This window comes from Eleginops maclovinus, chromosome 3 (genome assembly GCF_036324505.1).
Source record: "Eleginops maclovinus isolate JMC-PN-2008 ecotype Puerto Natales chromosome 3, JC_Emac_rtc_rv5, whole genome shotgun sequence".
Classification (NCBI taxonomy): Eukaryota; Metazoa; Chordata; class Actinopteri; order Perciformes; family Eleginopidae; genus Eleginops; species Eleginops maclovinus.
The window spans coordinates 18,248,358-18,276,175 of record NC_086351.1 but is presented as its reverse complement, the minus strand read 5'-3'; the positions used below and the strand labels follow the sequence as shown (position 1 = coordinate 18,276,175).

The following is a 27,818-nucleotide window of genomic DNA, read 5'->3' as shown; positions in this document are numbered from 1 at the left end:
TGGTTGACTTGTAACTTTCTTTAACTAAATGATCTCAAGTTTCCTTCAGCACTGTTTGCTTGTGCCAGAATGAAACCTGGGTTAAAGTAATTGTTGATACACAGAGACGAGTCACACAAACCACGAGAAAAATAACTAGATTATAAAATGAAGCAATGCGTACCATTCTCCATAAATCAGTCCCTCACTCTACTAAAGCAGACAGCATCCGTGGTTAGTAGTACAGCAGCTCTATGTGCTCAAGTTCTGTGTCTCTGAGCACGCCCCCTGCCTGATGCGCTCGTGCTGACCAGAAGCACATGACCAGGCGTGTTTACACCTGCACTGACAGACAGGCACGCAGCGACCGCACTGACAGGGAAACCTATTGTTTTAAACCAAGAGAAGAAGCAGTCGTCAGAGGTAATTATTCAGCCGACGTTTACTAAGACTTGGTAAGTTATCCTAATTAGCAAAGCTGTTGTTTTCCTTCATTTTGCGGTGTGAGGACGCTGTCTTCCGTAGCAACAAATGCTAGGTTAGCACGCTAACGAGTCTGCAGCATCATCTCTCAATAAGGTTATAGACACCTATACAATTATAACAACAGCTATAAACGACACGTCAAGAATGTACATGGACATCAATGACAGCCGTTCTCAATTAATGTTAGCCTCATGTTGCTTTGTATAAGACGTTATTCTAATTAGCTACGTCGTACTGGTTAAGTAGGAGGTGGTGTTAGTAGCTAAGGAGGCGGCGTAGACAGGTTACTAAAGCTAGAGAGCTGAAAGGATAGTGAGATTTTAAATCATATTATGTTCATCCTGATATACTTCGATACATTTAGGTTTTCAGCTGTAAACCAACTTATTCTGCTTGTCTGCTGTCAATATTCAACCTGTTTTTCGGTGTCAGCAATGTGAATGAAAGAAAACAAAAGTTTTTGTCAGAAAGCTCTTGTGCCATGACGTTGTAGCAAAAATATATTCTAGTTAGATATAATTAAATACCACTATACAGGCGTAATTTGCTGCTAACATGAGAAGATGAGCATTTTAAGGGGTCCAATTCAAACATTTTAATAAAAATAATAACATTGCAGACTGCAAAACCACTGAAAAGGTCAAATAAATTCATATATTTACTTAATATCGACATATCCTATTATGTTCCCTAGCTCCAGGCAGCCTCTGCCCATCTGTATCCCAGGAGGGAAGCTACATCCTCAGCCACAGGCTACAGGAAGCCATCCCTCTTGCTGTCCATCATGGAGGACACAGATGTGGAACGTAAGCTCTTCTCTTTTATTCCCATTTTTATTATCTCTGACTCGATTCATCTACAGTTGTGAATTTCCTCTGATTGTTCTGAACTGTAAACCATGCATCTTCTCAGGTTGCCACAGGCTTACTGCACTGGTGTCTCAAACTGTTTTCTAGCCATTTGTGTTTACTGTCTTTCTGTTTTGCTTTTAAATTTGAATCTCCCTACTCATATTTGTCGTCATTCGGTTGTTTTCTTTCCTCTAGAGGTGACCCTGGCTCTTCTAGACGCGGCCACTGATAAAGACTCAGAGGTCCAGGAGCAGGTCAGGAAGTCCATGTTGACCCTGGGAAAACAGCAGCCAGACAGAGTGTTAGCCATGTGCCAGGACTACTTGCTGAAACACCCAAAGGTAAATCCCCAGGAAACAGCTCTATCCCACTACTTCTACTCTCTCACCCTAAAAAAACGTACCGTGGTAACCAGTGGAAATAATTATTAGTACACACTGTTGTATCCCTTGCCAAAAGAGCCAGATAGGCATGACTGCTATACAGTATATGAGCATGCTTTCACAAGCATTTAACTCAGCCTTTAGTTCTGGTATGGCCATTAGTGTCATGTCAACACCATCTGGGAACTTCTCACAGTGTTCTATTGCAGTCTGTAATCCCAGTGTACACAAGAACAAGTGTAGAAGCCATACAAAACATTAAACACTATAAACTTCTACTTCTATGATGGAAATCTCTGTTTTGATTCAAGTGTGGTCTTGTATTTAGTACGTTTTTTACTATATTTGCTGCTAATCTGTGGCATCTGGTCACACCTAAAGGGCCTGTAGCATGTGGTTTGGTTTCACACACATGCAACGTGTAAAGATGTGTATTTGTAGTGAATTTCTGTCACAGAGAATCAAATGTTCTGCCTGAGGTTTGACTAATGAGGGTCAAGCAGCATAGATAACGATTGATTTTAATGTTGTGTTCATTTTCTTGATTTACTCCTAACTTAAGTCTAAATGTTACAAGTCTTAAATCCACTGAAGTTGCCAACAAATATACATTCAAATGTGTCTTATTAAACATGTTTTGTCAACATAATGCCCAGAAACTGTACTATAATACAATTTAGATATTGTGTGGCATATGTCTCAATCTTAATTATTATTTTACCTGCTTAGATTTGACCTGCATGGGTCAATAGTTAATTTCCTGGTCTTTCTTTTTTATTTGTCACACATTTGCTTCTAAGAAATGTCCCCATAGAGCTCTGAATCAGCTTGTACGATCTTATCATACAGTCTCAGCTCATGACTGATTGCAGATGATACACTGAGGAAATGTCTGGGGAAACATCAGTGACACCGCACAAAGAATGTCCTTTTTTTATTAAGATGGTGTTGAATATTCTGTATTATGTATTATATTTAGCCTACGTAACAGAATACATGAACTTAGCTGTGCCATTATTAGTTCTCTATTTTGTTTTAAAATAGATCTTTAGTTTTATTCCTCCTCTTGTTGTCTCTCCTTTCTTCTCCTCCGCCTCTTTAGTTGGTGGTGAGCCACAGAGTTGTGATTCTTCAGACAATTGAGCTGATAGTGGGTTGCAGGATAGAGGAGATCAGTTACCCCAGGATCAAAAGCATCATCTCTCTAGCCTCGGATGAGATGACACGATCAAAGGTAAAATATCAGAAGTACATTTTAATTTAATTTGTTTAGTGAATATGATGAATCGTGTTCCTTACTGTGTTTTCCGCTTTTCTGGTTCACTCAGGAGGTCATCCCTGACTGGCAGCAGGCAGCCAGTAATATTTTGGTCGCTGTCGGTAACAAGCACATCAATGACATCATGGAGGAGATACTTAGCAAGTTTCAGCCGGGGCTTCTTCCTCACTTCTTCGTGGTCAAGACACTAGCCAACCTTTCTGATTCCAACGGTGAGAAAATATTTACAGAAGGAATTATCGATGGCAGTTATTGAGAGATGTTGAGAAAGACAAAGACCTGTTCAACCTGTTTTAAACAGCTTTTACTGGCCAAAATGTTTGCACACCACCAGTATTTATTTGTTTAGGATTCCAAACCCTATAGCCCCCAACCCTTGTTCCATACTGACATCTACAGCTTTGGCATGCTTTAAACATTTATATGTATGTCCTCTTACATACGGTGCATTCACACATTTAAAACCAAAGCAGATTTGAGTTATGCTCCCTATTTCTGGAACAAACTTCCAGAAAACTGCAGACCCCCTGCTTACTATTATTCAAATCAGGGCTAAAAACCGTTTGCCTTCTATTAAATCAATCACTATTCATATTTTCCACTCTACTGTTACATTTATTATTGTATTTCAATCCTGTCTTATTCTCAAATGTGCTGTATAAGTTAACTTGCCTTGCCTTTTTAATATTGGAATCAATATAGATGTCAAATCAGGACTCCTTATCAACAGAATCTAAATGCTAAATAATAAATTACTTTGACCTCGCTGCACAGCGGGTATTGTGTGTTTCAAAGTAGCTGTCCTATTAGTTCTTTGTGACAACGGCATTTGAGCTTTTTAGAGGAAGTAGATAGAGTAACTATAAATCAATGTACAGTACAGAGATACACTGTTCCCTCCATGCTTTTCTATTCACATTGGTACAATTTCTCCCAGCACGGAGGAAGTGAGAGATAATAAACTCTCATTCGTGCTCATTCTTCTTTGTTCTCTAGTTTATGGAATGGTACCCTTCCTCAATGCTATTCTGGGCACTATGCTGCCGATGTTGAGCTTGGCCAAACAGGACAACATGAAGTGGGTCTTCTCTTCAGGTAAGAACCTCCCTACAGACTTTTTTCAAATGGTCATTATTTAATATCCTTCTCCTCAAACTCTTAAGGTTCGCATTATATTCTACTTTTCCTAATTTCCTTTCCCCTCTGTTTTGTTTCTCCAGCTCTGTGTCACTTCAGCGACAGTATCTTGGAGTACCTCGCCAACCTGGACAAAGCTCCAGATCCCACTGTCAGGAAAGACACATTCTCCAGTGAAATCTATGCTGCTTTCGACATCCTCTTCAATAATTGGTTACAAAGCAGGGAGTCAAAGGTGAGCTCCCTGTAGAATAGTCTATAGAATTGTTTATATTATCTATGAGCTTCATGATTCATTATTTCTTTTCTACGGCTTCCCTTTTTATTTATTTCCTATTCACAAAGTTCTAGTTAAAGTTACTAGTTAGCGAATCTATGTCACATAGTCTCTGTCATGCCTGTACCTTACTTCCTGTCTCTGTGTTCCAGTTGAGGCTGACAGTAGCGGAGGCGCTGGGCTCTATGTGCCATTTGATGGCCAGTGATAAACTGGAGGACCAGATTCCCAAACTCATACCTGCCATCCTGTCCCTGTACAAGAAAAACAACGAGCACTATATCATTAGCAAGGTGGGTTTAAGTGCAGTGGACTGCTTTACTGTAGATTCCAAACTGTCTCCTGACTTGTTAGGGGGATTCATTTCTTATTTCTGTCATTAACCTAGTTTTACTTTCATTACTCTTCCTCCACTCAGAGTCTCTGCCAAGTTCTGGATGCTTCTGTGAGCATGGGCAGCAGACTGCTGGAGACACAACTGGACAGTCTGCTGTTTTCCCTTCATCAACAGGTACACGCTTACTAAATCAAACAATGCAGCACATCACAGACACATGACACAGAAGCTCATAAAAAGGTGCCAATTTGCAGAAATCATATTCTTAACGATTGTCCTGCTGCTGTTCTCATAGATAGACCTCCAATGGTCCAATTCTAGATGGGCTAGTAGCAAATATTGTAAATACTTTCTGTGTGTGGGCCCCTATACTAAGGTTTGGATAGCCTATCGGGGTGTCATATATCTCCATTATGTCATATGATTGTGCTCTGTGAATAAATTAATTGAATTGAATCCACACCAGGTACTGTTAGTTAGACCTTCATGCACAGCTATTGCATTTCTTGGAGACACAATGTGAAAAGTTGATAACTGGGAGGAAAAAAAAAGGAGAAGTCCGATAACATCCCTGTAGCAAACCACAAGCATGACATCAGCTTTACGGGGATCTGTGTGGTATGACTTTTCTTAACCTTGTGACTGAGCTGGCCCTATGCCTTGAGTGTTGCAACATGTTGTCACAATGACTCTCACACCATGTGTGTGTATGATCTGGATTGTCTTGTGAGTGTTTATCAGAATGTGACAGCAGCAGGATCTTTACCACACCTCAAGATATTCCTATCACACTGATCGGACACAAGCTCTTATAACTGTTTAGCAGCAACTATTTTCCTTATTATTATTATTATTATTATTATTATTATTATTATTATTATTATTATTATGACTACTACAAAGGTAGACATCTGGCCATTACCATTGAAATGTAATAAACTTGTTCTATGTGTTTATTTCAAAATGTCAGATTTATTTGAGGGAGCAAGTTGACACATCTCCTTTCCCCCCCAGGTGTCTGCACCCATAGACTACAGTAACCCTCCTACTGTCAAGAACCACAACGAGGTCCTGCGCTGCTTCAGCTTACTAGGTACTGATCTTATCGTATACAATTGGGTTCATTTTTTATAAAAAGACAGACGGTGATGATCATGTTAGGTTTGGTAATAGCTGAAGGGTGTGCGATGGCATTTCTATCTGTTTTAGTTCTATGGAGTCACAAGATCAGTAATGCCATCAGCCACTCAGCCCACAACAACATAATCATATTAGCTGTGGCTGATGGTCTGCTCCTCCTCCCTTCACTCTCTTGTTTTGTCTCAAAACTCTGTGTGTAAAATAAAAATTCACAAATAGAATCGAGATCCACAAATATGTTTTTTAATTCGACAAATAAAAACTGGACTCACAAATGCCTGATTGCAAGATGTAAATGTTGTGATGTTCAAACATGTTTTGAATTTACTTGTCATTTATTTAATGTATTGGCAGATTTTATTTTTCTTATTTGGAAATCCTTTTTTTTATTTGCAAAATATTTTCTGAGTTTCAAAATATTATTTTGATTGGGGCTTTTCAGGGTTAGATTATCGATGAATTTGAAAACATTTTTACATTTGAATTCCTTCTTTTTAACTCCTCTCCACACCTCTCTCCAGCAAACTTCTTCCCAGACCGGCTGGTCATGTTTGTTCTTCAGAAGTTGGAGAACAGCAACGAGCGGAGCAGGATGGGATCCCTGGCTGTCCTTCGTCACCTCATCAACTCCACCAGTGAGACAATACACTTCAAGCTTTCATAGACAACATTGCTGCACAAACAGGGAGTTATATTCATTGTAGAAATGTATTTTAATAAAAAAAAGAGAAACTCATTTTTAATAATTGTACTTAAATTGAGAATTTAGTTTCAGGGTATGACAACAGACATTCAAAGCTATATTTAAAAAATCTCAATAGTGTTTTGAATAAAAAAAGATTCTGCACAGCCCTTCCATCAAGACACACATGCGTCCCCATGACCATTATCTGTTCCTACACACATCATTCATCCTGCATTTTTAAATGAGTAAATTCAGTCGTCTTCTATTTTATCAAACTCAAGTCTACATTACCCTTCCTATTTATCTGTTAATCTATTCCCATCTAATTATTGCAGCTTCCACAATGGAGAATAAGAAGCTGCTGATTCTGGCCAGCATCAGACAACCAATGGCTGACCACAGCAACAAGGTAACACACATGCAGACACACACTCTCTATGTGACCATTAAATAACAGTTGACAGTTTCAAACAGTTGAGTTTTCCTTCTAAACTGCTTTTGGTTGAGTTAATCATAAGAATGTGTCTCTCTGTGTCTCAGGTGAAGAAGCGCGTGGTGCAGGTGATCAGTGCCATGGCTCATCACGGCTACTTGGAGCTGGAGGGGGGGGAGCTGCTGGTTCGATTCATCGTACAACACTGTGCCCTACCTGACACATATCAGGTACAACATCTGTTTGACTTATCCTCAATCAGGGGATTTTTGTGGCAGTTTTCTCTTATTTATTTGTATTCATGTACATATGGTTCTGTGATTGTTTTAGTACATTTATGAAATTGACTCAATAGCAATTTACTGCTAATGTTATTTTCCATCTTATGTTTAACAAAGCTTGCTATGTAAATGACAAATAAGAAAACATTAAATAAAAACAAATACCTACTACTTGTATATAATTGGATGATATGGAGGATAAACAACAACAACAAGGCAAAGTGATGCTCATATCCGTAGCTGAAGATTTTATAAGAGGTTGATGGGGCTTGGAAATCAAGTTGATCAAACTTGAAGCCCATTTGCATTTCAGAAGAACCTTTTTGAGGTTAGAATATAAAACATTTCTCAATGTATGATTTTGTGTGTGTGTGTGTCTGCAGCGAGGCCAGAAGTCTGCAGATCCAGAGGAGGTGACCAACGAAGCTCTGAGGTCAATGTGCGACAACACCCTGCACCTCCTCACCACCACTGTGGGACGCCTCGCTGATGTACGTAGACTCTCTATTGCTGACGGATTCATCCTGGTTCCATTTTTGCATTTTTATGAAGCTTTAAAAAACATTAGTTCAGGTTCGATGAACAGCTTTCATGTCCATGGTGGAAGTCAGATAAATAAATATTGTACAAGAAGTTCTATAAAAAAGATATGTTGTTGTTTTCAGGTGCTGTGGCCAAAGCTGCTGTACTACCTGACCCCTCCACAGTTCAGCAATGCCACCACGCCTCTGTGCAAGAGTCTGATCGTGCTGGGCAGCAAGAAGAAAAGTAACCAGGAACCCAGCTTCAACATAGACTTCACTGTGGAAGGTAGGGGCAATATTTACAGACCACATGCATCTACTGTTGGGCTGCAAATAATCCACTATTCTGGTGATGATTTGGTCTATAAAATGTCAGATAATAGTTAAAAAGTGTGTCTTTGACGTCCTGTTTTGCATGAAATCTTACTTCAACGATTCATATATTTTCAAAGCAATTGTTCCATTTAGATATAAAGACAGTCATAAAGAGAACGTTTCAGAAAGCTACTATTCTTATTGTTCTACATGATCATCAAGTAAAATGTGTCTTCTGTTTCCTTCAGTCAATCTGCCGTCTCCTCAAACCCTGATGGTCAGGCTGCTGGTCAGTACATTCAACTCTAACTTTAACACATTTATTTTAACTCCGGTGACTTTATATGATGACAAACTGTGTATCTTTTTGTGACTAGAGTTTAAAGGGAAAGGATCCAAAAACCTCCAGTCATAAACAGCTGGAGAAATAGAATTACATTTAGTATCACTTAACAAGTCTGATGTTCCCTTTCAATGTTTTTCAGACACACATTTTCACTTAAAATATTGTTGTATGAGTATTTAGAGCTGTGCTTTCTGTATATTCGACATGGAACATGGATGAAAAGAGTAACATAATAACCCTACTCCAGTTGTACAGTTTAAATAAGCAAAATGTACTTTGTGTGTCTTCATGTCTGTGTTGTGGTTTGTGCTACAGGTGAATGCGGCGTTCCCGTTCAGCTGCAGAGGTCACGGAGCTCCCTCCCTCTCTCTCCTTCAAATCCTCAGCATCAACATCCACCCCAACACAGAGATAATCTGGGATAAAGAGATACCTCCTCTGCTCTCCATTCTAGAGGGTATGAACACATGTGAACTTGATCATGTCTATGTTTGTATCTATATATGAAATAGCTTTGAAGGAACCCTGCTTTCCTGTGGTGAAAACCTAGTGGACACTTGCTCTGCTTTTTAACAGAGTTGAGGCACATGTAGGGTGCAGATTTTTATGGGTCCTTTCCCTTTTTATGTCTCATGAACATTAGTTTTAGTCTGCCTGTGTGTGGTTTGTTTTCAGAGTCAACAGCAGAGAGCCTTGATAAGAAGCACTGGGATGAAGAGTTGTTGAAGGTGGGCTTGTTTACTGTATATGGGAATAGTATCTTAAATATACTTGGCTCATAGACAGCCCATGTGAGACTACACATTCCTAATTGTGTAAACATTACTGTCTGACTCGATTAAGTGAATTTTCTTCTAAATTCTTGTCTCCAGCTGTTGTCTAAGACCCTGTCTACTATTAATGATGACAAGTGGGTGTGTCAGCTGGCAGCAGAGGCAACAAGATACCTCTCAACATATAACAACGCCTTAGAGGAGAAGGTAAGTGCTTCAACCTTTTCAGCAACAAATCAAAAGTAAGCTGAATTCAATCTATTGCTTTGTTTTGGCCCCAGTAACGTAAGTGGACGTGGTTTTGTTGTTTGTTGTGTTGCTAGGCCCTCACAGTGAGCCTAATTTAGAGCTTCATGTTGATCATGATCCAACTTCAAAAGGCCGACTGTGTTCAGCAGTGATTCCTGTCCTTTAAGGCTCATGACCTTATTAAACAGAGCTATGGTTCTTCATGACAGAACAGTTGAACAGTTAAACATGTAGAGACTTAATGATGTTTATTTAACAACAGAAAGTTAAAGATTTGATGTATGTTGAGTCAAATAAAATGGATAGTACTAACTGTTTTTCTTCCCTTACCTGTCGGAACTGTTGGTAGCGAACATAGATAAGAAACAAGCACTGATCACATTAAGCATGTAATCATTTGTTTGTAATTTTTCATTTTCTCTAGAGTTTCCTGTACCAATGTATCGGAGTGACTCTCAAACAGTGTTCCAATAAGGAAGTAGTTAAAAAGCAGCTGCAAGAAATGCTCCTCACAGCAAAACATAGTGATGCCATCGAAAGAGAGGTACCAATGTCACATGAGGATTTCTTCTGCGTTTTGAATTTGATAAAACATAAAAAATTCTCAATGATAGGTTTACATTTTCATGCCTGGACTTCTTGTTTCTGTTATCTGTATCTGTCAGGGAGTTGCAATGGGTGTCGGTCTGTGTGCCAACAGCCACTTGGAGGGAACGCTGGCCAAATTGGAAGAATTTGGAAAGTCGGACGCCTTCAAGAAGTCCCCGAGCATCTTCAACCTTCTCAAAGTACAAGAAACATTGATCATAAATCCTTCAAGTGAAGATCATCTTATGTAACGTCTGGTGTTAAACAAGCTTCTGTTGTCCGTCTTCACTTGCCTTTCCTCAGGAACGTAACGATGTCGAGGTAGAGAAGGTGAAAAGCACATTAATCTTGTGTTACGGTCAGGTGGCCCTGAACGCACCACCGGAGAAGATACTGACTCGCATTGATCAAGACATCCTCCGCTGCATCAGTAAACACTTCAATACCAAGGTAATGTACACACAAAGGTAACATGGCTTTATTATTAAAGAAATGCCACCGATAATGAAGACAAACAAGGGTTGAAGTACAGAAGATATTGTAATAAAAGCTACGTGTTGGATATGTGTGTGTGTGTGTGTGTGTGTGTGTGTGTGTGTGTGAGTGTGTGTGTGTGTGTGTGTGTGTGTGTGTGTGTGTGTGTGTGTGTGTGTGTGTGTGTGTGTGTGTGTGTGTGTGTGTGTGTGTGTGTGTGTGTGTGTGTGTGTGTGTGTGTGTGTGTGTGTGTGTGTGTGTGTGTGTGTGTGTGTGTGTGTGTGTGTGTGTGTGTGTGTGTGTGTGTGTGTGTCGTACAGATTGTTATTTGTTTTCCTCTGCAAGTTGCTTGGTTTTTACTTTGTTGATGGTAACTACAAAAGTGAAATAACAGTTTCTGTATCCTTGGTGATACAGTCAGATGACAGGATGTGTCCATTTGTAAAACGGATGTCATAACCGTGTAATTACAGTGTTACATGGGTGTAATATGGGTCTAATAGCAATGTAACATGGGTAAAATGGTGCGTAACAGGTATAATTAGGGGTGTATCAGTGTGCAGTAGGGGTGTAATGACACTTTACTATGGGCGTAAGTTGGAGATAAATAATTAATGAATTTTCCCAAATATTTGTGATATGTGATTGCCCATTCAAGAGTTAAAGTATAAATACGTACATTTGTTTTTAACCATATTCAACACAAAAAAAATGGGTGAACGCAGAAAACAGAAGCATGAACTCCAGAAAAGCAATCTGCATTTATTTTTGAAATTGAGTTAAGAGGTTTTTTTTCCAAACCGGCTGTATACCTATTGAAAATAATCCTCTGTTGATTAAATCCCTTCAGCAATGTGGAGGCATCTGTACACAAACTGCTTGTTGATAAATCTGCACATTTTAGAACATTACACTCTGTCATCCGCTATGTTGACCTTAGTTAAATCAGATATAAAGTGATGCCATTCTCAGAAACAGCCACACCCACCTCGCACACATCACACTGGTCGGTTACTGCAGGTGTGCATGAAGACGCCAACCCAGTTCAGTTATTTGTGTGTGCTCTCCTGACGTTATCAACTCTATTTCACACAGGTTCTGGGGATTAAAGTAGAGACAAAGGTATTGTTGCAGGAACACCGGGGCCCTCTCTCCTCTTCGGCTTTTTCAGTTTCACTTACTCGTTAACTTTTCTTTCTTTCACCTCGCTCTTCTTCCTTACTCTTCTTTGGATTTTTCTTACAATTCTGCACATCTGGTTGATATTTTTCTAAAAGCATTACTTTGCTGTATATTGTATTTCACACTGGTAGAGCAGTAGAGTGTCTTAAAGGCATCCATTAATTATGATTCATAATAACATTAATCCAAGTCATGGAGCACACTGATTTTAAATGAAGTCGGGTTTGATGACTATATTTAACTTTTCAAACATGTAGAGTCAACATTACATTAGATGTGCTTTATTGATCCCACACTGGGAATTTCTTTAGATTGTCCATTCTCAGAAGTGAACATGCTCTTCCTCTGTGAAATATAGTTTTATGAACATGATACGCCACCAAAGATCTGTGGAGTATCAAACCCCCTTCAGACTGAAAGGTGGCTGTTTAAAAGTTTCAACATTGATTGACAACAGTGGCTCTGATCAGTTAAAATGGATTCTAATCTTGACCGATCGTTGTTAAAGAAATCTATTAAATCTTGTTTTGCAGCCTCTTTTTATAGCCTGCAGGACATCAGGGTTTGATACTCTTAAGCTTCTGTAGATTTGGGTGAGTTAATGTAAAAACAGTGCCTCTGTTTCTAGATGGTGTTTCTAATCTTGCATCTAAAGCACAGTGAGCCTCAGTGTGTCCCCATTACTGACTCCTTAGTTAATGCTTTAAATAACCTACATTACTATCAACATCCTTGCTACATTACTTATGTGTAAATGGGTTTGAGTAAAAAGCTTCTCGTGAAATAGACATTTTATGGTTTCATTATTTGGCTCCTTGTTTACAATAATGCTGCATTATTCATGCAGTTGTACGCTGTTAGAATGACTCACTGTTGTTTGTTTCCCCGCTACAAACTGCATTCAAAATGAGCATCTAATCCCAAGTGATATCAGTATGAAAATCCTTCCCTTTTGAATCCATCCCCCTCTGGTACAAACACGATCATTCTTTGTTTCCTTCATTGCCTGATGGTGGGTTGTTGGAGTGTAAAAGGGCTCTTGTAACGTCTTGCTTAATCTCAACCGCTCTTCTGTCACTTCTGTAGATAAGAGTGTGCGGGTGGTTTGCTGTTCAACCAATCTCTAATCTCTAATCACACAAGTCTGATTTCAAGCTTCTCTCCATCCTTAGGCATGGAGGATCAATCTACAATATCGCTTTTTGGATTGATTTCATTGATTGCTTTGTTGTTATACTGCTGGAATGATGACTTTGGATTGTGATTGCTCAATCGCTCGTAGAGTTGCATCTGCTAAGCTGCGCTGCAGTTGGCCTTGTTGTTTGCATTCCTGACAATCTGTCTGGAAATTGCAAATATCCGCTTTTCTTCATATTGAGCCACTTCTGTGTGTCTCTCCCTAAACAGGACCTGACTATGAAGCTCAGTTTGGTGCAGAGTGTTGGGCTCATAGCCAAAGCCATCAGTGAGTGTGTGAAGAAGCAAGGCTACGTCTTCTCTCGCAAACAGGAGATCATCAATGTCTTGCTGGTCAGTAGTCAGTCATTTTAGTTTGTTAGACATCAGGGCTGCAGAAGTAATCTAAAACGTATTGAAATCGCAGGAAGCACAATATTTTTTAGGCTAAATTTGTGTTCAAATAACCTTTAGAGGTAAGTGTTGTAGCTGTGAAGATATCCCTGCCTACAAATACAATTTTACTCACTTTACATAACAAACTTGTTTGGAACCAATCCTCTCAAACTACACCACTAACATTTAATATATCTTTCAATGAAAACAAGACTTAGGTTTAATAATGATCAATCACTCCAATATTGATATTGAGTGGTATTGCAATATCAATAAAACTAATCGCAATGTCTAATTGTTTTAACTCATGCAGCTTTACAAGTCACAAATGTTTAATTGTGGCTAAACCTATAATGTTCTGATCTTTATTCGTGCTGTTATATTTACACCATTCAGGATTTCATAAAGGCAGAGCCAGCTGATTCATTGAGGACTCCCCTGCGCCATCTTGTGATGAACACCTTTGCCAACCTTATGTATCCTTCAGCTTCACTGTTTATCACAAATGTCCACAAAAACAGAACATCCCATCATTTCCCAGTGTTTTATCCTTAACTTGTAGTGCTTCAGGCCTCTGGACCCTGCACTCAGTGAGAACGAGAGCTTTGAACTGCTAAAGGTGTGTGTGAACAGTATGTTCTCTCTGCCACCTGAAACACACACTCCAGAGAAAAACAAAGAGGAGGAGACACTGGACCCCAAGCAGAGAAAGGTAAATGAGATGTGTGCACACACTATTTGAACTATTTACACATCCGTTCCTTTCTAGAGAAAACCATCAACTTTGAAATATGTAAACCTCACTTTGCGCAACATTTCAAATTCTGTTACGTTTTCAAACTAACATGTCTTGGTATTTCTGTGCAGGCGCTGTACAAAGACACCATGGCTGCACTGCAGGAGCTGCTGAAAAGTGTTCTGGCCAGGGACCCCACACCTGATGGCCTGCAGAACATCTTTAAGGTGAAGTTTCAGACTAATCAATCTAACTTAAACATGGTATTAGATACAATTAAATATTATTCATTGTTGTTTTATTGTTCTTTTAAGCACATTGCTGCTCATTAGCTTTAGCTAGCTAGTCCCAAATCCCACCACCACTATTTGTTGTGTCTCCTGTCCTTTATACCCTTGACTTGTTTTATACATTGTCTCATTTAAAAGGATAATTGGATTAGCTACATTTCCATTGCCAGATAAGCTTTCCCTGCTGTATGATGCCGCAGCACAGTGTTGTCTGACATGTTGTGTGTTATTATGCTGTGCAGCACATTGAATCCTGGTTGAGCTCCGGACAGGACCACGAGAGAGAGAGGTCTGTCATAGCTATTTCCCATCTGCTGGCTTACTACCTGGACAACCTGAATGTCAAGGTACAGACACACAACACACACATCTACTCTGCGCCTTTGTGTTTCAGGTTTGAAATGTAACAACATTCTTGTAACTCAATTAACTGAATCAATGAGGTGTTATGCATATCCAGACACCCTAAAGGATGTTATCAGTGATAGTGTTTGTGTCTTTACTAGCTATTAAAATGTACATTTTGTGTCATTCTTTTCCGGTATTTCCCGCCTTTTTGTGTAGAACATGGTGACTTTCCACAACCTTGGAGCTCTGCTGGGCCGACTGTCTCCACGATGCTCTGACCCTCACCCTGCTGTACGCACCGCTGCTGTGGACTGTATCTACTCACTGCTTTACATTCAGCTGCGCTATGAAGGTATACAGACTGTGTAAAACTAGAATTTTGATATATTTAACACATTCCAGGAGGGTAAATTAAACATTTTTTTATTTCTCACTCAACACATATAGTCTAGTTTTAACCTAGAGATTTTTTATCGTGCATTTAAAAAGCTTGCTGCTTTGACCCAATCTAATTTTTTATTTGTATTTCTTTGAACGCAGGTTTCTCCCTAGATTATAAGGACGAAGGTGTGGACAGTCTTTTGCCACTGAAAGACAAACTGAATAACCCTGACCACTCAGTCTTATATAAAACCTGCTCTGACCTCACAAAGGTACTACTCAGCAAGGCTGTCTTAGACATCCTCCTACATGTATTCAATCCTTATGTTTCCCTGCCCAGGAAGATAAGTGTTCATTCAATATTTCTCTGGTGTTTTGCTTTTATTCTGCAATCAATATTACATATTTGTAATTTTTATGAAAGTAGGCAAACCTAGTTGCTTCTTTTTGTGTCAGGTGATGAGCAAGCGCCTCCCTCAGCAGCAGCTGACCACGCTGGTGTTCATGTTGTTTGAAGGGCTGGTTGACAGTCAGGCGAACTGCTGCAGAGCCTCGTCTGTCATCCTCAATACTCTGCTGAAGAACCGAGGAGGAGGACTGCAGGATCTGGTAACGCACGCACGCACGCACACACACACACACACACACACACACACACACACACACACACACACACACACACACACACACACACACACATACATACACACTCATATATACACACATATATGTAGAGTCACACAGGTCTTTGTTGCATCCACTGATTTGTTGCCTGTTTGTATGTCAGGTCCCAGAGATGCTGGAGGTGCTACATGTGCGTCTGCAGAACATCACAGAGGAGCAGGTACCAACTGACAGTGTTTGATATTTAAAATAATGTGAATTTTTATACATTTTTGGCTAATCTGCGCAATTCTATCCAGTCATTAATGAGCTATCCCTGCTAAGCTGTTTCTTTGTACCTGTGCTTAGGTGCGAGTGGCAGTGGGACAGACCGTACTAATCCTGGCTTCACAGCATCTGCAGACTGTCGTCAATACACTAGTCAACCAACCACTGCCTTACGACAGGTATACATTATAAACGTATGCTATTTTGTGTGTTTGTAGGACAAAGGGTCTCACATCTCTTAGAGCCAAGAGGTTTAAAAAAAAAGAAATGAAATATCTATTTTTTGCCTCTCTGTCCAGTTGGACCAGTGAGATGTGGATGGCCCTGGGGGCGGACCCCATCGTAGCCAATCAGATCATGGAGATGGTGATGGAGAAGCTTCTCATTATGGCGCCCTACGTAGACCAGAGGGACTCAATGATCAGAGGGGGGACGACAAAGGTGGCAACCAATCAGCCGCTCGCTGTGAGTCTCAAGCGCTCGCAGACATGTCACTGAACACATTGTACCGTATTAAGCTCGAGATAAAGATCAGGATTTCATTTAACCTACACAAGTCCTCTCAACATAAATATGAAAGCAATGCTATTAAATGTGAAATGTATGTGTAGCAAAATAGGATGATTCTCATGTTTTAGCATCTGTTTCTTTTCTTTGCTTCCAGATGACATGTGGTCTCAAAGAGCTGTTATTAAATGGCCAGAGTCAGGAGCCGGCTCTCAGTCGGTTCCCTCAGCTCTTCTCCTGTCTTACTGTCAGACTGGGAGCAAGTGTCGGGGTCTCAGCACCAAAGGACAACAACAATAAACACACAGCCTCCATCCACGTAGCAGGGTGGGCGTATTTTCTCTTTAGAGCTGGTCAAATGTAGATGGTATTGGAATTTTAAGTGTTTCTGTGTGCTAACTATTTTGCGTCATCTGTTTTTGTGTATCAGGGTAGCAGTTGATGCTCTGCGGATCTTGTTGGCACGGGCTCAGTTAGATGAGGTGATGAAAAGACTGGATGAGGATAAAGCCTGGGACGCAATGAAGGAACAGAATTTACACGTCACTGGAGTCACACTACTGGCAAGGTACACACACACACACACACACACACACACACACACACACACACTAACCTTCCCCTTTTGCACTATACTATAAGAGCTCCGTTTTTATTTTATCTTTTGGATTGGATTGCATAAAATAGTGAAACATTTCTTTAAATGTCTTCTTTTTTCAGTCTAAAACCAAAAGATATTCAGTTTAATTTGATGAAAACAAAAAAAGGAGGAACTGTTAAAATTTAAGATAAAAGATAAAGATAAAGAAATAAAAAAGATAAAAACTGCCTTTTCTTAGATTTTTCCAAAAAACAAGATTTTGACAATCGATTAATCATTGCTGCTCCAATTCAAATATATTTCCTCACCAGTACTTTAGATATTGTTTCTCTGTCTCAAAACTAGTATAAATGTGTTTCAAATGAATAATTCCTTTTAATATATAAAGCTAGAAATAACTGTGTTTGTCTGGTCTACAGGGCGATGGCTAAGCATGCTGGTCCGAGGCTGCCCGCCATTGTGGAGTGTCTGTGTCCGTCCCTGAACAACATCTACGAATGCCAGAGAATCACCGTCACTGCTTTCTTCTCTGAGGTGATACACCAACATCTTATTTAGTTTTCAGAAAGGGGGGCCGTTAGCCCCATTACGTGTAACAGCCACAAATGCCACCAGATAATAACATAGGTAACATGACATTTCCCTCTCTCCCTCATTTCCTGGATCCAGCTGTTAAACCATCATGTGGTGACGGAGTTGATGTTGATAGATGTATTGATGAACAACATGATGGAGAGGATATCAGATCCCTGCTGCACAGTGCGCATGCTGGCTGTGCGGGGGCTGGGCAATATAGCCGTGGGATCACCTGAGAAGGTACTGAGCTCACACACACGTACAAGAGAAGGGCTGCACAACTAATGGAAATGTTAACTAAATCGCAGAATGGACACAGTCACACCATTTTGAATCATAATTTATACAATTTGAGACTTTAAAACATATTTGTTTGGTCCAGATCCTCTTTAAAAAATCCAACCATGATCATTTAAATATGTTTTTCATCAATAATGAGAATAATGATGTGAAATGATGGATCCCTGCAATATTGTGAATTATATCATAATGCCGTAACACCCAAAATATCCGCAATTTATTCTTACAACATATTCAAACTGCAGAAATCATTTTATTGGATTTTTGGCTCCTCTTTCTTACCCCGAATTCCTTCTTCCACCAGGTGAATAAATATGCCAAGGAGCTGCTGGCAGCCATGAGCTCAGGCATGGAGGAGAAAGATGATCCAGGTAAAGTGGCAGCAGAGTCGTTTCTCATGGTGGAAAAAAGTAAAAGTTACATTAATCTGAATCTGGCCCTCCTGATTTATTTACTTACTTTTACAATCCAGTGGTTTGGGGTTTCAATTTCCTTCACCCCATCCATTTTGTTTCTCTTACTTTCATCTTTGATAAGGGAATGCATTAACAGCAAATGTTTTTTATTTCTCTTTTCCCACAGGTAAGATGATCACCCTTGAAGCCATGTCTGGTCTTTCCAAAGTTCTCCTCTATCTGGACAAGAAGAACGTCCACTTATTAGTGGTCTATATCTTCATGAAGATTAAACCATTCTTGGAAAGTGTAAGTTTTGTCTAAGCTACTCGACATCAGGGTTGCCGCGGGGTAGTGAAAGGTAGTAAAAGGTAGTAAATGAAATTAGGCCGAATTAAGGCCGGTAAAAAGTAGTGAAAAGTAGTAAACGTCATCTGACGAGGTAGTAAATTTTCGAACACCAATCCAGCTGGGCGTATGATTTTTTCTATTTGTGTAATTTACGTGCAGGCCTATCTCCTTAAATTACTAAACTTGCGTGGATTTATTTTCATGTTGCAAGTAGCAGGGCCGCGGGAAGTAATTTTGAGCAGGGGGTGCTGAAGTTCGCCAAGCCACGCCCCCCTTAGTTATTGTTGCTAAGTCCAACAACATTTTCGCGGCTATTCAATGATGTCACATCACATCGCGCACTCCCTCAATCATTTTAGGTACGATACAGGGATATATTGAGGCGCATGAAGGACCCGACTTGGCCACCGGGCGAACCGATGAAGAGCGTACGGACATTGAAGACATGCTGGCCGTGGTTAGAGGATATCCTGTAGTGACTGCAGCCCGCCCTGGTCCGGTGGCTGATGACTGAGAAATCTGGAGGGACTCTAAGACACTAAATGCCTCAAGCAATGGGTCTTTCCTTATATAACCTACAGTATTATTCCGATCTTGTTCGAGTTTCTTATTCTTGTTATCTGTTCTACAACAAACTTAGTTAAGACTAACTTCCAATTACGCTACTTCATTTACTACCAATATTAACGGAGATAATCCAATATAAACATATTGATTTAAAAAAAAAATTTAAAAAAAAAAATCATTTTAGGTACCCCGGCTAGCTTGCTGTCAAACCTCTTCGCGAGTTCGCCAGTTAAGACATGGGCAAATGCAAATTTTCGGACCTCTGGCTGGAGGAATCGTTGTTTAAAGAATGGCTTAGGCCAGTAGTTGGCAACAGCCAAGAGGCTTATTGCAACGTCTGCAAGAAGACGATAAGCATTACCTGGATGGGGGTGAAGGCGGTGAAATCGCACATGCTATCAAGTAGCCACCAAGCTAGGATGCGTGGACGTAACGCTCAGCTACCGCTGTCACTGTTTTACACTGGCACAACGGCTACATCGACGCCCTCAACCTCAACTGCTCCTTCAACCTCCACTGCTCCCTCAACCTCGCTTGCTCTCCCCCTGCAATACCCTGCCAGTAGTCCTACCACCAGCAACAGGTGCACGACAGACGGTCAGAAGCAGACGCTAGGCACTACCACCTCTACCTTGCAGGCTGAGGTACTGTGGTGTTTAGATGTAGCAATGAAACACCACTCGTTCAACTCGAACGAAGGCATAGGAGAGCTGTTCAGAAATATGTTCCCGGACTCCGAAATCGCCAAATCCTTCGCTTTGGGCAAGGATAAAACCGGGTACATAATAAAATTTGGCATCGCACCCTATTTTAAGAGGCAACTGGTTGAGGCCATAAATAATGCCGGACCGTACGTCCTTATGTTCGATGAGAGCCTCAATCAATCGTCAAAGAAAAAACAAATGGACATACACATTCGTTTTTTGGAGGATGGTTGTGTACGCTCGAGGTATTTTGGCTCACAATTCCTGGGACATGGGAGAGCTGACGATCTGTTGCAGCACATCAAAGTAAGTTTATTTTTCTATTATACTTATTGGTTACATAGGGGAGATTGTTTGCACATTTTCATGGATTTTTGATAATTGTATTTATTTAGCTTACTGTTGAATTTCTGTAATATAATATTGTAAAATGTATGCAATTAAAAAGATGTATCAGCCAACAAAGCTTAGGGTGACCAGACGTCACAAGACTGTAGGTCAAAGTGTTAGCCGTTATGCTTAAATTCGTTCGTTCGTTCGTAAATTCAATCTGACGCTCTGAAAAATAGAATCGCGCTCTGAGTTTGAAAAAGACGAGCGTTCTTTTGGCCGTGAATTTCCGAACTGTTAAAACGTTTCAGAGTGTGCTCGGAGTGGCAATTTACGAACGCACCCTTAATCTGAAGGTTGAGCATGGCTCTGATAAAGCCAAACCTATATTATAGGGATTTAGTTTATTATAGTGAGCCACATTTGGAGAACCAATGATCTAACTTTGACAAAGCAGTCCTTGACATAGGCCTAATATCTATCACTGTGAAATGTATCCCAAGACCTGACTCATGTTTTACTTTAGGATAATAAAGCTAAATGTTTGATTTGAAGCATATACAGTATTACCTTCTGATGTGTATTGAATGTGGTTTACTTAAGCAATACATTAACTTCTGTGTGACAATTCACAGGAATGTGTTGCAAAACTCAACATGAGGCAGCTTCTCTCAGTAGGAATGGATGGCCCAAATGTAAATTTCAAACTCCTGGATCTCCTTCAAAAGGAACATGCTGAGCTGCATGGAGGTGCTCAAGTCCTGATGGTTGGGAGCTGTGGACTCCATACCCTCCACAATGCCATGAAGGCAGGCTTTACGGGCTGGCAAATTGACAAACTCCTGCGCGCTCTCCATTACCTCTTCCACAACGTTCCTGCCCGGAGAGAGGACTACACCAACATCACCGGGTCGTCCTGCTTTCCCCTCTCTTTCTGCGGCCACAGATGGGTGGAAAATGTGCCGGTTGCAGAGAGAGTCCTGGAAGTTTGGACCATAATTCAGAAGTTTGTCAATGCTGTTGAGGATAAGAAGGTCACAAAACCAAACACGGCCTCTTATGATGCCATCCTGGCAGCACAAGGGGATCCACTCTTAATCCCAAAGCTTCAATTCTTCCTCGCCATTGCGAGAAGTTTTAACCCATTTCTCAAGAAGTACCAAACAGACGAGCCAGTGTTGCCTTTTTTGGCAGAAGATTTAACTGAGCTCCTGTTGGTAAGTATCACTGTAAAGATTTTGATTCATTAATTTGAATGTAAACCTATATTAATGTATATGAATGTCTGGGTAACTATCTTCTTGTTGTTGTTGTCATCATCAGAGTTTACTGCGGCGGTTCATCAAAAGGGAACTCCTACAGGACCAAACCCCCCTGCAGCTGATTAAATTGGACATCTCTGAGGAGAAGAACTGGGTCTCCCTCAAAAGGGTAGATATAGGCTTGGGGGCTGAATCTGCCATCAAGGTAATTTTATTGTTGTTTATTTGTTTTGCGGGGTGAATTTGTGAATTATGATGCTTGCACAAATCAACTAGCAAATACAATTTGTTCAGTATTAATATTATCATCACAATAAGTTATGTAAACATTTCCTTTCAAAGAAAGCATTGACATGAATGTTCCTTAATGTTCCTTAATAGGCACTCCTGGGCAAACCAGGATCAAAGATAGGTGAACTCTCTGTACTCCACCTCAGAAAAGAGTGTTTGCAGGGTCTGATTAAGATCGTAAAGAAACTGCAGGAGAAATCGCCATTGAAATTCCCCATAGTTAGGCAGATCACCTGTTTGGATCCCACAAGGATGGCCAGGGATCCAGAGTGGTGCATCCTACAGATGAAGTCATTAGTGCAGGCTTTCATCCAGGGGCAGCAGCTGGCAGGTGGCATTGCAGCTGGTAAGAACATATTTTATAGGGACAGTAGAAGTGGATAAGTTATTCAAATTGATTAAGGTCTTGTGCGTGGAATCTCTTTTGTGGTTTTCTGCTTTTTTACTGTGACAGGTGTGAAAGTGTCTTGCTTTTACAAAATTAAACTTTATGCTCTCATAGCTCTCTATATCAGGGGTTCTCAACCTTTTGCAAGTTGAGCCCCCCTTTCAAAGGTTAGAATATTGTCCCCCCCCACCAACCTTGATGTCAATGCATGATTTCAAGCACTCAAATTATTCTACTTTTCTTTTCTTTTTTGATAGCCACATCCAGTGTTCTTGTGAGTTATGTGATTTTACTCTATCTGTTTGATGTAGAAGGTGTTTTGGCACCTTGCAAGCAGATTCAGCTAAACAGCTAAACCCGCAATTGTATCAATTTGTAATTTAGACAAGACCTCCGTGCCCCCAGGTTGAGAACCACTGCTACAGATACTATTATGTGTATCTACGATGTACTGTATGTACTTTTGTCGAATGGATGGTGAAGCAGTTGACTGGAATGTGTTAATGAAATTAATATATCTTAATTTTCGTATCAATGTTGCAGGTGATGTCATCATTCAGCAATTCACATCCTTTCTCTCGGTCGTGGGCAGAGAAGAAGAATTTGTTTCCTTCCAACCCCTGAGGCAGCGTCTGGATGTCTTTCTCCACTCCAAACTCTGCACGTCCCACCCTGACCTGCTAAAGTTCTGCCAAAGTGCTCTCCTCCTGTCCCATGGACAAGCCACAGTGGAGAGAGGCTTCTCAGTAAATAAGGAGGTAGAAACGTGCAACCTCCGTGATGAATCTCTCGAAGCCCTCAGATTAATCTGCGATAAGGTAATTGTCTGTGGCGGCGTTCTGAAAGTTCCTCTGACCAAGGAGCTCCTGGCCTCTGCTGCTTCATCGAGGTCACAATACAGGCTATACCTTGATAGTGAGCGGAAAAAAAAGGAGAATGCCACACAGGAGCTGAAGAGGAAAGCAGCAGAGAAAGAGCTGGAGGACCTCCGGAACCGGCGGCAGGTACTCCACAGTGTGTGCCATTCACTCCAAAATGACGCCGACAAATATGCAGAGATGGCCGAGGGAAAGGCAGGAACAAAGATGGCTGAGCTCATCACAAAATCAAACACTTTTCGGAGAAGACACAGGGAAAAAAAAGCAGAACTTCTCCAAGTGGATAAAATGATTGAAGAAAAGGCCACACAGTTGAGGCACTTGTGACCCTGCTGGCTAACTGTTGTTTAAGTTCTCTCTCTCTCTCTCTCGGACAGTTTTTGCGTCCAGTTGAAGTTAAAGTTATTTCTTTGTTAATAAGATATTGTAATTACAGTGAAAGTTGCACTTTATTATTATCTAGTTTATTCTTTTTTTTCAAGGCCCTAATTTAACCACTTGAAATTAGTTTTTGTTATGCAATTGTTACTTTTTGACATTTTGAGTAAAAACTATGGACCAAGGCCTGTTGTGTCATCTTGATTAATCCAACTCCTATGGTAGAGTTCCTTCTTACTTAAATGTAGCTCACTAGCTTGCTCAAACAAACAGACACTCACATACACCTACAGAGTCTCTCGCTCTCTCTCTCTCTATGTGTGTGTGTGTGTGTGTGTGTGTGTGTTGGCCAGTTTTTGTGTCCAGTGGTGGAAGTTATAATTACCCTGTTAAATTGTGATGAAATATGTTATTAATTCGTTTTGGAAAGATATTTCATTACTTTACGCGTCACTTTACTTCACACTTTACGCTGCTACAGTTGCAGCTTGAAGTCGTGCTGGTAGTAAAAAAAAAATTGAAGGTAGTAAAAGAGGTAGTAAAAGGTAGTAAATTCAACTTAAGAATCTCTGTATATACCCTGGACATGTTATTTGATGATATACAGTATATGGCCTAGAAAAATCGAAGGTTCCAAGGTTTTATAACTTTATTTTTATACAAGTCTTGATTTGTTTTGCAAATATGTAGACACTGTTTGGTTTCTTTATATTATTCAGTGTTTCTGTTCTACACACACACACACACACACACACACACACACACACACACACACACACACACAGAGCTGACTGAAGATCTTGCTCTCTGCTTGTCCAGGAGAACGATGCGATCCGCTGTGCCTCCATCCATCTGATGGGGAACCTGTCCAAGTTTGGCTCAGGAGAGCCGGTCTTCAAAGACCAGATCCACAATGTCCTGGTCAGCTTGCTGTTACACCTGGTGGACCCTAATCCAGAGGTGGTGAAGGTACTGAGAGAACTAAATAAATCAAATCTGAACTTACAGGATGTACTGCTACATTGTTAATACCCATATTGATCTTGTTTTTGATCTGTCCAGGCATGTAAGTTTTCCATGCGAGTATGCGCTCCTGTGGTGGGATCAGAGCAGATTACCACCATGTTTCAGACCCACCTCCACGAGGACAAGAGCTTACACTACGGAGAGTTCATCAACGACCTCACCAAGTATCTGGTGAGACACGCACACTCAAACATGTGCAGGGCTGAGAAGATGTATCCTGTAATTGCTTATAAAGCAGGGAGTTGTAGGGTTCTTTGTGAAAGGAGTTGGGTTTAGATTCAGGTTTTTTGTTGCTATTTCTTAAAAAGAGTAATGGAAATCTAGACACACATTTCTCATCTACTTGTATATGTTTCAACGTTCACCTTATTTTTTGTGGCTCACAGATTCAGGACTTTCCCGGCATGCTGAACTTCTATCACATCTCCGTCATCCAGTTCTTCAAGAGCAGCTGGGCGGAGGTCAGAGCCGGAGCTGCCATGTTTATAGGTATGAACATAACCGCCTCAAACTAGTTAAAATGTGTACGGATAACAACAAAAGCAATTTCCCTCGGGATAAATAAAGCTCCTTGAGTCTTAACAGACAGTTTGTTCATGTGTTGATATGACCTGATTATGAGATGTGGGTGTTTTCAGGGTTTCTGCTGGGGAATCTTCCAGAGGAGCATTTTTCCCACCTCAACATGGGCACCATCACTAAAGGTGATCGACTGCACATCCTTGCTTCTTCCATAATGTGAAGCCATTCTGTTTTTATTCTGGTATTGACTGTGTGTTGGTGTGTGTTTTTCTTCAGGTTTAGTGATGCTGCTCAAAGATCCAGATCCTGTGGTCAGAGTGAAGGCTGCGGAGGCCATGGGACATTTCCACTGACACGCACAATGACAAAGAGATGCGTTAAAATCACACGTGGTAGGACCCCTACTCAGAAAAAAATTAAGATGAAATATTTATGGTTTAAATGGTCGAAATTTGCAGTAATTAAATAAGGAAATGTCATTAAAACCAAAAGAGTGACCAAAGCAGAAATTATGTGCTGCCAAACTTTACTAATGATCAAAAACAACACTGATAATTCTCATTCAAACTCACAGTGCACAGATATTTAGCCATTAGCAGCTTTGTCAAACCTCTTCTCCCACTTAACTATGGTACTTGAAAGGAATTGTTAATTCTTAGCTATATTTTAGTGACCAAAGACTGTGTGTTGCTGTTAACAGATCACATTTTTTTTCTGTAGCGTTGAGTGTTCAGTCTGAGCGACAATACCAGAGATATACTGTGTTCCTTAAAATAATGCAAATGATTACATGCATGACAACAGTTCCATATGTGTAGTCCTACCAGCAAGTCATGACAGTGTATTTAATGTTAGTTTTAGTTTCAGACAGTCTCTTTTCACAATGTTTTGGAGTGAAACCACGAAGATGTATCCCTAAACTCCGTTAAAAGGAAATGCATGGTACTGTGAGTAAATTATTTTGAGGTCTGTTATAGGAAACACACTGAGTGTACTCGAACTACAGCAGGGCTTGTTTTAAGTTTGTAATTGTGTGTGAAAGATAAAAAAACCATCATGGTACAATGTCATCGTCCAGCAGTTCAGATCATCTAGCAGGTTTTGTTAAATCAGACAGCAATAACCCATCTACTTTTTACTTTTTATAACCAATCAGAACAGAGTTATGACATGGTGTTTAACCCCATGGGCATGTTGGTACCAAACTTTCATTTCCAAGCTAAAACTAAGCACACTTCCTGAAGTTGAAATAATTTCTGCACTCCATATTTTCGTTCCACCCATGACAGCTTTTTTAATACACATTAACTTTTGATTTCACATACAGTAATGGGTCCGTGAGAAAGTCCTGAGAGAGTGGGAAACAAATAATTATGTTTATCTATTTCCAAATAGTTTTCTCCGGTGAATAAAGGTTATGCATTGGTGTTCTTTTTACCTTTTTTTTCAAAATCATTTGTGTTTGGTGTTGTAATACTCATGTTGGACACAAGGGGCAGAAGTGCAACACTTCCTTTATTTGAGAGGGCTAAACGTTATTAAAATACATTTCGTATGTTAAATCATTTGCAAATACACAATTTATGAAATTCAAACTCACCTAGAAAATTACCTGATGCTTTTAGCCCTTCTTAAAAGATGTCCCCCCCCTTGTGGGTGCAATTAGTATTACAACAACAATCCCTTTATTACCAGCTGCTTTATCAGTTAAAAAATAATAAACTTATGTCATAACATTTATTTGAAGTGGGGTTATACTTTCCCCTGTCTTCTTAAGGCTTACTTACAATTTAGTTTATACTTAGGATTATTTATATATGAGGTGATCATTTTGTGTTGTCATTTTTAGACGGGCCAGCCTGCCAGACTATTCACAAACCAGTACTTCCAAATCAGAGCCGCCATGCTGAAAAGAGTCAGTGCCAAATGTTCATTCCTAACCGAAATTATAACCGGACCACAAATATGCTGTTAATGATTTTCTCAATCTCACTCCAATGCTGTCGTTTCCATATCATTCTTCCATTAAATGTTTGTACAGTTTCAGGCAACAGTTGTTGGTTTGCAGGCCTCTGAATATCTTACTATGTAAATAAATATGTGAGTGTTATACTCTGTGAGGATGTTTATACATGTTCCCTTTATGTCTGCAGAGGAATTCACTCGATAGACAACAAAGAGTGATGCAAAATAATCCGTAATGCTAGAGACAAATGTCCAATAGAGAGTCAGGTATAAGCAATGCGTTGTTTGTTCCAGGTTATTGATAATATTTCTGTCTTAAATGTTTCAGTTGCACTTTTAAGCTGTCTTGCAGTCCCTGATTTAAGAACTAAAAGGCAAAAATCTGAAATCCTCAAAAGCAAAAATGTTGAAAGCATCTCTATACATTTGCCATTAAATACCTTTTGGTATTTTGGTCATTCAAGACAGAAAATGTGATAAGCGTACAATAGGCTGCTCCTGGATCAGTACTCGTTGCACTGGATGTTCTACAAAACAGGGACTGGTGGCATCTAGCACTTTCTAACACTATGGCTTGGTTAAGGGGTGAATGGTGAATGTTAAATAGTAATAATAAATGTTCTGAGTTGTAAAAGATGTTATAGACTTTATACCACTGACACAATATTGTCTTGTCATCTACTTGTTTTTATCAACATGTTGAGTGCTGTTAATGTATGTGTATGACACGTGTGAATGTGTGCATGGCCCTTCTCATGTGTTACTGGACCTGAAGAAAGTGGATGATGGCAATCAAATGTATTTAAAATGAACAAATAAACAGATTCATCAAAAGTATAA

At 40.1% G+C, this 27,818-nt stretch overlaps 2 protein-coding genes across 5 annotated transcripts; both read left to right on the top strand.

Annotated features, from left to right (window-relative positions):
• Positions 1-284: 284 nt before the first annotated feature.
• On the top strand, positions 285-27,818 carry mroh1 (maestro heat-like repeat family member 1). 4 transcript variants are annotated; one of them, XM_063879007.1, is made up of 46 exons: positions 285-434; positions 1,160-1,271; positions 1,512-1,657; positions 2,802-2,933; positions 3,028-3,190; positions 3,975-4,073; positions 4,199-4,350; positions 4,545-4,685; positions 4,811-4,903; positions 5,744-5,822; positions 6,391-6,504; positions 6,890-6,963; positions 7,095-7,217; positions 7,652-7,759; positions 7,934-8,078; positions 8,356-8,396; positions 8,769-8,910; positions 9,129-9,181; positions 9,326-9,433; positions 9,900-10,019; positions 10,141-10,263; positions 10,367-10,513; positions 11,633-11,659; positions 13,127-13,249; positions 13,688-13,767; positions 13,862-14,003; positions 14,159-14,254; positions 14,560-14,664; positions 14,882-15,017; positions 15,206-15,318; positions 15,503-15,655; positions 15,834-15,890; positions 16,019-16,116; positions 16,237-16,402; positions 16,602-16,771; positions 16,875-17,012; positions 17,465-17,579; positions 17,715-17,861; positions 18,226-18,292; positions 18,504-18,625; positions 24,285-24,434; positions 24,528-24,662; positions 24,878-24,980; positions 25,130-25,195; positions 25,290-25,405; positions 26,863-27,818. In XM_063879007.1, the coding sequence occupies exons 2-45, from the start codon at positions 1,250-1,252 to the stop codon at positions 25,364-25,366; spliced, it is 4,911 nt and encodes a 1,636-aa protein (XP_063735077.1). In that variant the 5' UTR covers positions 285-434; positions 1,160-1,249; the 3' UTR covers positions 25,367-25,405; positions 26,863-27,818. The 4 variants fall into 4 exon arrangements, with proteins under 4 accessions (XP_063735077.1, XP_063735075.1, XP_063735078.1 ...); XM_063879005.1 differs by having other exon boundaries at positions 25,290-27,818; XM_063879006.1 differs by having other exon boundaries at positions 305-402; positions 25,290-27,818.
• Positions 18,657-23,650, top strand: LOC134861648 (uncharacterized). The gene is made up of 5 exons (XM_063879009.1): positions 18,657-20,244; positions 20,904-21,485; positions 21,592-21,735; positions 21,912-22,167; positions 22,753-23,650. Exons 1-5 carry the CDS (start codon positions 19,471-19,473, stop codon positions 23,412-23,414), a joined length of 2,418 nt encoding a protein of 805 aa, XP_063735079.1. The 5' UTR covers positions 18,657-19,470; the 3' UTR covers positions 23,415-23,650.

Excerpts from the sequence above, each read along its gene's own strand:
- mroh1 (XM_063879007.1), top strand. The coding sequence starts at position 1,250 with ATGGAGGACACAGATGTGGAAC. Across the intron at positions 1,658-2,801 it reads ACTTGCTGAAACACCCAAAG|TTGGTGGTGAGCCACAGAGT; the intron begins GTAAATCCCCAG and ends CCGCCTCTTTAG. Across the intron at positions 15,018-15,205 it reads CATTCAGCTGCGCTATGAAG|GTTTCTCCCTAGATTATAAG; the intron begins GTATACAGACTG and ends CTTTGAACGCAG.
- LOC134861648 (XM_063879009.1), top strand. The coding sequence starts at position 19,471 with ATGGGCAAATGCAAATTTTCGGACCTCTGGCTGGAGGAATCGTTGTTT. Across the intron at positions 20,245-20,903 it reads ATCTGTTGCAGCACATCAAA|GAATGTGTTGCAAAACTCAA; the intron begins GTAAGTTTATTT and ends GACAATTCACAG. Across the intron at positions 22,168-22,752 it reads GGCAGGTGGCATTGCAGCTG|GTGATGTCATCATTCAGCAA; the intron begins GTAAGAACATAT and ends TCAATGTTGCAG.